This window comes from Anser brachyrhynchus (genome assembly GCF_964034855.1).
Source record: "Anser brachyrhynchus genome assembly, chromosome: 16".
NCBI classification, from domain to species: Eukaryota; Metazoa; Chordata; class Aves; order Anseriformes; family Anatidae; genus Anser; species Anser brachyrhynchus.
Window position 1 is genome coordinate 10,044,413 of NC_137734.1, and position 13,081 is coordinate 10,057,493.

The 13,081-nt window shown below is 41.1% G+C and overlaps 1 protein-coding gene across 1 annotated transcript in view; it reads right to left on the minus strand.

The window, feature by feature from the left end:
• Positions 1-5,354: 5,354 nt before the first annotated feature.
• Positions 5,355-13,081, minus strand: part of EYA2 (EYA transcriptional coactivator and phosphatase 2) — a gene marked incomplete at its 5' end in the record, with an annotated part of 97,602 nt that continues 89,875 nt past the window's right edge. The window contains 5 exon segments of the mRNA XM_080557583.1: positions 5,355-6,556; positions 10,129-10,229; positions 11,048-11,169; positions 11,775-11,889; positions 12,918-13,078. Coding sequence (XP_080413709.1) covers positions 6,476-6,556; positions 10,129-10,229; positions 11,048-11,169; positions 11,775-11,889; positions 12,918-13,078 — 580 coding nt within the window. The 3' untranslated portion in view covers positions 5,355-6,475.

Sequence of the window (13,081 nt, forward strand, 5' to 3'; positions counted from 1 at the left end):
AGATGGCGATGTGTTCCTACCTTTACTGCACCTTCAGGAACCCTGCACTGGTCAGAACATGCTAATACAGCATTCAGGCTGCTCTGAGGTTTTGCTTTAGTCCCCCAGATGGTATGATGTGGATGGAGTTTACCATAGCAAAGTTTCCTAATACAAGCCTGATGTTAGTATATGGGTGTGACGAGCAGACAGATGAAGCTGAATCAATGCCATGCAGCTGTAACTGCTGCGGTGGCAACAGCCCGGCTCTGGCAGCTCTGGCTGGAGAAGGGGGAGCTTTGTGGGCTGGCTAAGAATGTAGAGTTTAAGAATTTGCCATCAGTTGTGCTGTCACCTTCTTGTGCTGATGCTTGGTGAATTAGGTTTTCAGGGCTTAAATCATGGAAAAGTGGTTATAGAGCAGAGAAACATGGAGCAAACAACAGCAACACAGCCCTTCTAGAGCCAAAGGCTCCAAGTTTCTCATCCTCTTCAGTACTGATGTCTCAGTTCAGAAGGGGTGCTATAGGCTCTGCTAGTCATGCTCAGTCTAAGCTAATCTATAACCAACTGAAGTTCGTTACGGAGAGGTGGAGCCATGCCACCAAAGGCTGTCTGAATAACCCTTTCTTTGTGTGAATGACAGAGGATAGTTTTTAAAAACAATTGTGCAGTTGCACCTTAATTGAAGGTATTAAAAAACCTCACTAAACCAAGATTTTGTTAAGCAGCTTTTTAAGATTTTGTCTAGAGGAGGCTTATAGCGGAGCCCAGCTGCCATCATGTGGAAAAACGCGAGAACTGCAAGGAAAAAAAAGTACAGGAAATTGGCAAAGTAATTACGTGTTCTTCCATCCCCAATAACGAGGTACATTTTTGCAACAACTTTCGTTACAGTTTTTTGGTTATTTGACAAAATGCTATTTTGTTATTGCATCTGAATTATTCAAAGCTTGGCAAGGCCCAAGTGTGATTTTTGGCAGAGCTGTTTTTAGAAATGGTTCAAATCCAAGTTCTGTTTCAACTAAATAACCGAAAGTTTTAAGACAAAGAGACCTAAGAAGATAGCATCCTTTCCTGCCTGCCATCTCAGTGTTATTTTTGGTTGGTAAGAGCTATTTGCTTTGTGTTACACTCCACAAAACGAATGACTTGCTAGAAGTGGCAGTTGAGAGCAGATGGGTGGGGAGACCCTAAGGATAAAGTTGGGGGGGGGGAGAGGGGGGAGGGGAAGGGAAGGAAATATTTTGTTTCGGTCCTTCACCTGAAGAGGATGGAGGGGAGAAAGGTATGTGGTGTGCATCAGTCCCTGCAAAACACATTAGGCTTTTGCAAAAGGAGTACATTATGTGAGTGCAGTTTGGCAAGTCATTCTGTATATGCTCCAAGAATGAATGAGCACTGCTCATCAGAGAGCTAGCAAATGTACCTGAGCTTTAAGCCAGGCAAAAGCCCAGGCAGAACTGAAATTTGACATGATGAGCAAAAGGTGCTCTTAGAAAATGGAGCAACAATAGCAAATCTATTAAATTCCTCTCTGAGGCAGCACTTGCAGGGACTAGAGGTGAAGGGAAAAGCAACCGTGCCCAGAAAGCCTGTTTACTTTCACTGTCTGCTGGGAGAATTCCTTGATACTCGATTCCCAATGACAGCATAGGTCATGAATCTGTCTTCAAGTCTGATCTTTGTCGTGATTGCAACTTTTCCATTGCGTGTGTCGCTTTTTGTGTTACTTCTCATTTTAAGTGTTCCGTATGTTTGGTGTTTTCAGGACAAAAGGACTTCACAACTCAATTTGCTGTGGCCTTTTGCTCATTTTTCAACAATATAAGTATCTGAAACTTGGGAAAATAATCTCCAGGTTTCATTCTACTTATAGTTTTATATATTGAAATAAGCCTGTTAAAATTAAACGGATATCTTCTTTAGAGTCCTGGCATGCAAGAAAACCTTACGGTGAAAAGTGGAAGAGAAAGGATACTATGAATTATTGTGGTCTGTTTCTGCACAGTACCTTGTAAGTCTGCTGAATAAATAGCATTAGATACGAAGTTCTGGTCATGCAGAAGTTAACTGAAGTTTCAGGGATAAAACCTTGGCCCTGATGAAGCCCACACACAGTATGTTACCTAAGAATAACTACAGTAAGTGAGGAAGGTCCTTACCTGACAGAGAAGAGATGATCAAGAAACACCAGAAGAGAAGGAAAAGGTAACACAGCAACATGAAACACTTCTAGGAAAAGCAAGAATTGCTCTGGCTTTTAGAAGCTGCTTTTAAGAGCCAAGTGATAATGTATCTGTATGAATTTATCTCCCAGTCACTGCAGTCTAAAGTGCCTGCAGCAGACCATCAGCACTTGTGTTGCTCTTACAGCAATAGATTAGATACATACTTATTGTAAGTCAGCATTTGAAACTCCATCCTTTGTAAGAAGTATGTAACAGGTGAATTACTGCCCTTAATTTCATAATAGAATAATTCAATGATAAACTTGGTCAGAGTTTTCTCCCGTATCTGAGAAGTTTCTGGCCAAAATAGGCAACCCAAATTATGCAAGTTTTTCGTTCATTGCTTTGGGAAATTATTGAAAATGCAAACAGTAAACATGCTGTGAGGCTGTAATAGTGTAGAAAATACGTTTAAAATGCTGTAAAATATTTTAAAAATGGTTTCCAGTGCATGTCTTTGCAATTAAATTATTTTGTCTTTTATAATAGATTGGTCTGGCCACGTTGGGGGTTGGGGAGGCGGTGTTGGAACCACAAAACCTGCAGCTGCTTCTGAGGAAAAATGAGAGTTTCTTTTCTCTCCTTGATCATAACTCTACCAAATCAACAGGAAGGTGGGAAGGTGCTTTACCATTACTGGTGTGGGGTTTTTTTGTTTTGTTTTTATTTTTAGCACTTGTTCATTGTGCTGATAGGAACAGACTGAAATGGAGGCAGTGTAGGTGGCTGTGGTAATTCATCACAAGGCTGCTGCTCTGATCAGCAGGAAGTTACCAGCTATTTTGGTGATACTGCCCCATGTGGGTGCTTAGAGTGGAAGGCTTATATACTCCCACGTAACCCTTAGCTTTGCTCTATTTTGCAATGCCTGCTGTCTCTGAGAAAATGGCTTGATTTTTCTTTCATCCTTCTGGCAAAGGGTCTGATGTAGCTCTTTTGCTTTGCTACAGCAGAACAGGAATTCAGGGGTTTTTAGGGGTTCACGACATGGTTTGAGGTGTAGGTTGTTAGTCCTTCTAGTATTGGCATTTTAAGTCCCAGGTTTTTCAGACATCAAATACACGTGTCTGGGAGCCAAGTGGTACCAGAGGATCACACCAGAAAGGAAATCTTCACTCCGGCTCCCAAGTGAGACTCTGCTTCCTTTATAAAAGGTTAGGAAACCAGTTGAGATTATGGCATACAAAGGGTCTGATTATGACATTATGGGAATATTAGCAATCAGTAATTGGTAGCTTAAAAAAGCTGTTTTCTTCTGCAGCATTGTATTCATATGTCATCTATTTAACTATGAGGGAATGATAGTGCAGAGGATGTGATGAATATGACATGCCAGTTTAGAGGTTTTTTTTTTTTTTTTTCCTTGTTTGGAAAAGTATTTTGGTCAGTGTTGGAGAGGAGCTGTGACAGCAGCTACTGCACCCTCATACCTACAGTCCTATTCAAGACTCCAACCAGTGTTATCTCACCAGATATGTGTTTCACACCCCCTTTTCTACTTAGGTTCCAACAAGTTTGAATTAGAGGTTCAGAAGTGTACTAACATACTGCCACTTTGTGTATTGTTCTGCCATTTTTTGGCAGAATTTGGTATCGGCCATCTTTTTAATAATGGTACTAACATGATTGGTTTGGTTTGTTCACCTTGGATTCAGCTATACTGCTACTTATTTGAGAATGTTGTCACATCATAGCTGTACTCTGACCTGGTTAATGATGTGACTGAGAAAAGATTTTATGCTGTAACTCTGTGCAAATGCACTGAAACAGTTGAAAATAGTAAGCCCTGTGTTTGTGTTCACGAGTAACAAGATGTTACAGATACATTGAAACACAGTGAAAAGGCTGAGCAAAGCCCCTGTATGTATGGGGCATGCACGTGTTCCCAGGCCTGATGTATGTTCACAAATAAAAAGCTGTTACAGATACCTTCTTCCAGCCATCCGATTCCCTGGAACAGTAAATCTTCATGGTCTGGCTCTAGTGAGAGATGAATACCTGCTACTGTGACTAGAAGGAAACACTGTGCCAAGTCTGACAAACAAGTGTTCCTAAAGCCGGTGTACATCACCCTCATCAGCTCTGTTATCTGTGGGTAAGTAAAAATCATTAGCTGGGAGGATATACGGAGAAACAGTAATATAGTAAGTGGAGCACCAGCAGGCACTAACAGAGAACAAAATGCTGCCAAGAACTTTGGAGGCAGAAACAACAGAGTTTGAGAATCTTTGAATACACTCAGAAAGCAAAATCTTCTAAGAAGCCTTGCGGGCTGGGTGGGAATCACTCTTGACTCAAATAAGGCAGGTGTTAGATTTGGAGTATCAAGCAAGAGCAATTAGCTGATTGACAGGGTGTTAAAAGCTGAAGTTTTGCTTTCTTAGGAGTCTGCTATCCCTGGCATTTGTTCCTCTTTCACAAGTTTTATTCATAGATGTGCTTATCTTGCAAGTATCTCTCAGTTCTCCAGTTTGATTTCTTTGACTTGTGATAAAACTTCCTACCTGTGACACTCATACACAGCTGGAAAACCTTGAGGGAAAAATTCTACCAGTTGCCTCTCAAGAGACCCTGGGACAAGCAATGCCTCTGCTAGAAAAATCACATTTTGTTTTCTGTTGTACTCAGCCCAGAGACCAGCTCTTTGCAAATGCCTCCAAAGCATGTACTCACAGGATGGTTTCGTTCATGCCTGCTGTTGATAAGTATGGCTAACATATTTTAAAACTGCTGCATGGCTGCAACATTTAGAGCCCAAGACTTAGATAGGGTTCTCTGTTTGAGTCCTGTAGAAAATCCCCTCTCAAATCTAGCGATGAGTCCGTTTCTTGTGGTAAAACTATTTTAACATCAGGAGTGTCACTCAGGCTTGTGTAGCACTTATGTAGCACTTGTGTAACGCTTGTAATTTGTGCAATGCTTGCCTGTTTGATCTTGTTTCACACATGATAGATAAGGGGATTATATTACTTAATGCATCGCTCTAACACCTTGTTCCAGTGAGGCTGTGATCCTTGTGAGGTTATTTGGTGCAAGCAAGAAAGAGCAGTTTTGAAAGTGAATCAGAGATTCATCCAAACCCAGAGAACTGCAATATTTGACAGCAAGAATTAACTGCCAGTTCAGCAGAAATCCTAAAGCTGAAGCTTACTTGTAGATGCATTTATTTACATAAAAATAAATATGCACAGCTGCAATATTTGCTTGCCCTGTATCTTCCTCTGCAAGAAAAGTTGGATTTGCTGACCATCCGTGTTCTCTTCCAGTGGACACAGCCACTGACTGTCTTCACTTTGCACCAACAGACAGAATAGTTGGCTACAGACTGCGTTTTGCCTCTGAGGGGCTGTGTTCAGAGTCCTCCTAATCCAACCCCACCTTGAAAGGAGGAGTATGTATTCTACATATACTCCTAGGTCCAAGAGCGGCTGGAGAGAAAAGGCAGGTAATCTAGTCCCCCAAAATGTAAACATTTTTTTATTTAATGCCTTTCACTCATCACAAGGTACTTTTTCCCCACCCCCAACCCCCCAAACCAAGATGGCAGCATAAGGCACCGTGTAGACACATGCACAGTCCACATACCATCCATGTAAGATTTAAAAACACAGCTATAGTTCTTACCAACAGTCCCATGTGTCCTTATTGTTACTGTACACAACATGATTTTCCCCAGCGACTGTCCTGGAGAAATGAACTCTTAATTTAGAATAGCAGGACTCTCCCCACCCACACCCACCCCACCCCAAAAAGCCAGATTAAAAACACAGGTACAGAGCTTAATACCAGAGTAATGAGATTAGTTCATAAATTAAAAAATACAAACAAAAAATCAACAGTTTCACTCTTATTTTCAGAAGGTCCCATGTGATATGATGTACTACGCACAGAGCATGCTCACAGACTCTCTACTATGTCCTCTTCCCCTTTTAAAAGAAAACTGACAAGTAGACCCAAGACTTCTAGTGTTTGTTGTTGATGGCAAACAGGCAGTTACAGCTCTGTGCATCCGGCTTAAGCGTGTAACTGCAGGATTCCTCAGAGTTATCTGAAGGCTTTTCCTCTGTTCAAAGGAAGAGGGACTTGATACAATGTTCTTTGGCTGCAAGTTCTTAGAGGCTTCCACTGAAAGGGTTCTCCTTCAAAAAAAGAAAAACTGCAGTTGCTGTGGGATTTTTTTGTTTAATAAGAAAATGCTGAGGAATAGGCGGAACCGATGTAATAGTTTGAGTGAAGCCCTCACAGTGCTAAGATGTTGGGGTCTGCTACAAATATTCAAGTTCCAAGGCGTGCCGAAGAGCTTCCAGGTCAGCATGACAAGAGATTCTCCAGAATGGCATGTTGTGCTAGAGTGAAACCAAAAGAGGGTTTTTTTGTTTTGTTTTGTTTTGGTTGTTGTTGTTGGTTAATACTGAGATGAAAATAAATTTCTTAATTTGCACCCTCAGGAACAGAGCTTTATACTCGGGCCACTGGGTTGTCATGGTGTCACAGGCAAGGAGGCTCATCTTAGAGAGAAAGGAAGGGAGAAGGGAGTTTCTATTTGCTGATGCATTTCTCCTGTGCAGAGAGGAAGGAAAGATCTGCCATAATTTGTGAGTGTCCTGCTTCAGGGATGATGGAGGATGTGGGCAGACTTTCTGTATGTACTAGCCACTAAACTTTACCCTCCTATTTTTTGGGGGGGGATTAATTAAGGAAGTTTCTAGAATTTCAGTACTCTTAGAAACAATTTTCTTGCCACTTAGTGATGTTTGCCTATAGTAACAAGCTGTAGAGGAATCAAACTCTCCAGAAAGCATTGTAATCCTATCCTGTAACACAAGGTTCAAAGTTATTCTGTTTGCTGCAAGTGAAAGCCAGTGCATCACTGGCTTACTTACTTAGTCAAATAAACAATATATTTATCACAAAATGAAGTTATTTAAACTTACAAAAGTGTAATACCATACAGAGACAAAATGCTTTCTAACAATTAACTCCCTTTCCAAATTAACTGGAACAATAGGTCATGCTGCATTTCCTGGAAAGGTAGGAACTGGTATCATTGGTCAGATCAATTGTTCATTTAGTGTAACACTGCTGCCCCAGAGAAAGGTGCTATAGGTTTATATGACAATCTGTCCTCAACAAAGTCTCCCAATTCTCATTTTTGAGACACTATCATATGTACTTCTCCTGCCTCCCTGTTCTTCAATTCATATTGTGATAAATCTGAGGTCATGTATACAAATGTCCAAGTTCTAACCAGTCATGCCACTTCATATCCTAGCATCTGGACAAGTCAGCTATCTGTGACCTACTATTAGCTTCTTTATGATATCGAGATCATCTGCTGAGAATTGTGAATGTACTGTAGGAAAACAAAACATCTCTGAAAGAGGACAAGGTTCCAGCTTTTTGTAAGTGCTGTGAAACAAGGGAGATTCAATTAAACAAGGGACCTGAGATGGAAACTGTAATCTGGTAAGGTATAAATGGTACTATCAAAGTCCAGTGCTAACAACATAGCTCCGTAAAGATTAGCAGTAGCTGCAATTGCTGTGGCCACTTTTTATGTGAAAATATCAAAATAATTAGAACTTGCTTTTAAATGTTAAAATCAACTCTTCTAGGTATGTTCTGGTCAGCCTGTGGTTTGAGCTGCATTTGTTTCTTATCCAAAACAATTCAAACAATTTTACTTTAGATCAAAGATACACAGCTTGTACTTGCACTTAGATTTTATGGTAAGATTGTGGTTTTCTTAGCTTCCTCCCAAAATACAGGTTTCTGTACAGTCAGTAGGAATTATGCACTAACAAAGCATTAATTGACAAAGTTTATTCCCTTTCTAGTGTGAGAATAATTTCTGAATTTATCACTGTAAACATACTGTTTCTGAATAAGTAGCGTAAACAAAGCCTTAAAAAAGAGATGATGCTGATGAAGGGAGAAGATCCTTTTCCAAGTCTACCTACCTGTATAAAAAAAAAAAACTCCAGTGTTTCCAGGTCTTTATTTTACAGAGTGTCTATTGACACTCATCTAATGTTTAAATACAACTCAAGTTTCCCTCTGGTATGTTGCCTATCAGTAAACAAATGCTTCCTTCAAGCTATTCATCAGTGTGTGTAGAGACAGCAAGCAAACACAGACCTCTGAAGTGACTGGAATCCATTGCTCTGCAATTTCACTTTAAGGGGAAGAGTTACTTCCTTCTCCCTTCCCTTCCCCTGGTTATTATTAAACCCCTCCCATTAAATTATCTACTTTTCCTTCTTTAAAGGGAAGAAAACTTGGCCTCCCAGCCTCTCCTGCTGCTCAGCATTTACAGATTTATCACTCATCAGACAGGTGAAGAAAAATGACCCACTAAAAAAAGGAGATATTATCAGTGCTGTCGGCAAAACAGTGAAAGGCTCTTTGCCTGCCCTCTCTCCCCACTTTTTTTTTTTTGTATAGAGCTCAGGTGTGTAGAAGCCTTGACTAATGATTGTCATCAATCAAAGGAGGTGACAGCCCAGCAAAGAATGTGCTCTGCTAATGGGAGAGCTGCTTAGGCCAGGAAACACAAGCAAGAGGACTCTTGAAATCCTGCCTATATGAGCCCGCTGAACCTTCCCACATCTTCATACTGCCAGGGAGCCTGGTGGCCTTTGATGCAGTCATGTTCACTGACCCACTACCTTTGAAGTATGGCACTGGGCTGTCAAAAGCAGCAGGCTATTATCACTTCATTCCCAGTCATGCATTCTGGACTCATCTCTGAGGATGCCTTAACCCTTCATGAACTAGAGGACCCTCTGCAAATTTGAGCAGTTTTCAAAGGGGTAGGATTTGTTGTTTTATTAGCAAGGCAAAATAAAATAGGAAATGAAAACTGTGGCACTTCAATTCTCATGTCGTACAATTTAGTTGATATATGTGACTACTTTCTGTCTTCAGTTGTTCCTCTCCATATCTTGCTACCACTCTTGTGTTTCTCTGATACACTGACATTATTTATGCGTGGCAGAAAGTACTCCCTGCTGTAACTTTAAATCACATTTTTTCCTCATAAATCATTGTAACCAGAACATGGGCTTTGGTCTTCTTAAATTTTGCTTGTACTTCCTCCGACCTCCCCCCAGCTTCTCTCCTCTTACAGCCTACTGAAAACAAAGAAGCTTCAACTGGTCCCTGAAACTTCAATTCCTGTTTCAAATGGCTGTAGAACTCAATTGGATGCAAGGGTTAGTCCATTTAATTATTTCTATGTCTACCTATGCCAGTGGGCCAAATACATTCATCAAACATGAAATGTTACAAACTGTGGGCTTATCATTCCTGACCATACTGCTGTCAGAGTTTTTGTTCTACTCCAAATTCAGTATACCTTCCCAATTTCATTTGGCTTGTGAAATTAATCACATTGATCAATAAATCATTAATATAGGCAGCAGCTCAGTACTAGTCCTTTTGGTAGTTACTGTAATGATGTTATGCCCTATGACCTCACTGAGTCATAAATAGAGGTGTGCATACATACATGTTCTAATAGACCATTCAAAACTAATTCCAAGAATTTGGACTTCACAAAACAAAAATAACAACAACAACAAAACAGCTATAGATCAGAAATTCACCCTGCTTGCTCATCTGAGATCACACACTGGAGTTTTCCTTTTCTTGTGTTTAAAGCCATCTTTATTAAGCAAGAATGATTCCTGGAACACATGACAGAGCAACTACCTGAAAAATTTCACTAACTGCCAAGGTGGAGGGAGAATTTACAGTATGAAATTGCTCACATGGTTGCTAAGCACTTTGCATATTAAGAAATGAGACCAATTCTGAACTGTTTCAAATGGAGGGAGCTTCATTAAATGCTTACGTAAAGAAAGAGCCATTGAAATGAAAATGTGGAAGAATCCAGGATGGCATCCACAAACTGTACCTTTTTTGCTCCCTGTTCCTCTTCAACACCATCTCCTATTACAATGTACACGGCTTTCCTTCCAAACCTTTGCATTATTCTTTCAAAACAGCTTTCTTTCCCTGAGAAACAGAAGAGAAGATGCATATTTTATCTGTACACATACAGCAAGTAGGGCTGACATTCAGGTACTGGAACTGAAGTTGGAACCTAATTGAACTTGCTGCATTCCTCATTTTCTTTAGAAATTAGAACCCAACTTAATCTTCATCTGAGATGGATTCTTTCCGTGTCACGAAAGCTACTAGCACTTTCTTTATCAGCTGAAGACTTCTAAGTGCTGCAAGTTTTCTGTAAGCTTTGTGACTCTGATGAACTGCTTAGACTGGCCATTGGTAGAATGATACAATGCTCATCATTTTCAGTTTTGAGAGCCCTCTTCTGTTTGTTCATAAAAAAGCAAACCTCAAAAGTTCAAACACTTATACCAAAAGGGACAGAAAACAAAGCAAAAAAACCTCCAAGCCAACCCTATCAATATTTATTACTCTCACAGCTTCATAAAACTCATTCAGCACACTTGACTCCAGCAAGAGCAACAGGATCCAAACAGTGATCCAAAAGTGTTTCTGTAACAGGTCCAGCCAGACTGCCTTCCTTCTAGCTGGGTGCAGTTGAAGACCCGACATGCTGTAGATGCTCCACAGGGTGGATATTTTTCAGACTTATTCCCCCACAGAGATGCTTGGGAAGACTTAATTTTTTGTAGTCTGTACTAGCTTAAGTGTGGGCAGTCAGGATGCAAATCACAGATGTGTAAACATGGAGCTAGAATGAAAGTTCACACGTTGCTTGTTGCAATCAGGTTGGGTGGATGTGCCTGACTTAGGGACAAAAATCCAATCTATCTTTGGTGAGGCCTAAGTTACTTTGCTCTTACCTGTTTTTGTTGCACTGTAAATGTTTTCAATGGGGAAGACAGTGCCCAGGCCATAGAGAAGAACTTTTGCAAGAGCTGGTATAAGCTGAGTTGTGGTGACCAACACATTCACACAGTTAGGCCTAGAAAACAAAAGTTAGTAGAAATGGCAATACATGTTTCTTTCTTTTACTCTAAACTGAAAGATGGCAGGAAGCAAACCTTTCTTGCGATTTGAAGTTCCCCAGCCAAGGGGAATTATGGAGCTAGAGGGATTATGCAGCTAGAGGCAGGTAATCTTAGTACTGGTATTGTCTCTTTAGCAATTTAATAGAATGAAAAAAAATATAAATCAGCAGCAGTGATGCAGCCTTACTGCACGCATGCCAGGATCTATTTTGGAGGAATTTAAACACTATCTAGGTAATGGCCGTGCTTTCGTTCTTTGAGTGAACGTGTTCAGGGATAGAAGGGCCCTTTCCTTCTCTCATAAATCTGTGCACAGGAAAAGTGTACTGCAGATGAGGCAGTCATGGAAAGGCAAGAAATAAGGGCTGGTTTTTCTTTTGCTCAGTTCATCATCTCAAGCTAACCCCAACAAGTCTGACAAACATGTGCAGACAGGCCTCCCACAAGTTTGGCCAGCAAAGTCCTATAAATGTGTCTCAATTTGTTTAGAGGGGGAAAAAAAGGGAAGCAAAGGAGATCCTGGATCAAGCCTGTAGGCAATTCTTTAAGCTGTTCTTACCGGGAATGTATCAAATTCAGCGCCTTCAGAGCATGTGTGAGCCAGAGATCAGTCAGCGCTTCAAGTTCTGCTCTTAACTGCAGCCAGGTTTCCCTCTTAGGAGCTCCTATTAAACCTGTAGGCAGGGAAAGCATCTTTGCAGAAGCACAAAAAGAGAGCTGCGTGGCTTTGCATGTAGTATGCCAAAGGCCTCCTGGCTGTGTTCTGAATCCTGTCTCTCCTAGTGCCCTTCTCTTGGCCCCGGTGCAGGCTGCTCCCCTTTGCCCAAGGCCACGTCACTGCAAGGTTCTGCCCTGAGGTCCATAAGCCCAGACTGCAACACACGCCTGTGCTACTAGAGCTCAGCTTCCTTCCTCTCTGAGGGAGCGGTATCAGTCACCCGCAGTCTGCAGGACCGCATTATCTTGGAGTTAACACAGAGCTCATACGGGAAATGAGCAAGAGGACAAAGTACAGGGGCTGATGTCCTGAGCTGAGAGGCAGCTGGAGCCAGGAAGGTTTTGTTTTTTTTTCCTCCTGAAAAAGCCATGCACCATTTCTAGTAAATGTGGGAGGGTATTCCTCCAACAAAACAACAACAATAAAAAGTCTGTGTTTTACCAATTCTTAGTTTTACTTCTTTCTTGTCACAGACCTGTCATTGAAGTTCTAAAAGAGAATCAGAGCAACCTACTGGAAGAACTGCCTGAAACCAGCTGAGATGAAAGATCCCAGGGCATCCTGATATCTGGTGGTATTGCTTTAGGGGAGTTAAAAGCAAGTAGTTATGTTTTCAGATAGAAATCAGCCCTGTGTTCTTCTGTGGGGAAAAAAAAAAAAGCCTATTTAGTTTTGAACTGTTTGCTTGCTTAGTAGACATTTTGGAAAATTTGAGGTTGTTCTCTGGCCAGAGTAATGATAAAATAAAGCCCATGCTCGGACTTCAGTCCTTCTCCAACTGTTAAACCAAGTATTGTAGCATATCTCCTAAAAATCTCACACTGAATCCTCATTTAAGAATGACTGCTGAAACACTTGCTCAGCTCAGTGTAAAATATTCTTATCACAGTGCTCTCTACACCTCCTCTACAGCATGCTTCTAGCAGGGTCAGAAGTATTTGAGATGATGAAAGGCATGCTTGCTGCCTGGCAGTAAATACTCACCCCCGACATTGTTTTTGTAGGTGTTGTACATCTCTTTCACCCGGCGGTAGCGGAATGCTAATTTCCTCATCCAGTCAACTCCCCCGTGAACGCCTGAGCCCAGACATAGATTTGCACTGGCAGTTGAACTGTGAAAGCCATCTGCAGAGAAGTTATACGTGCTG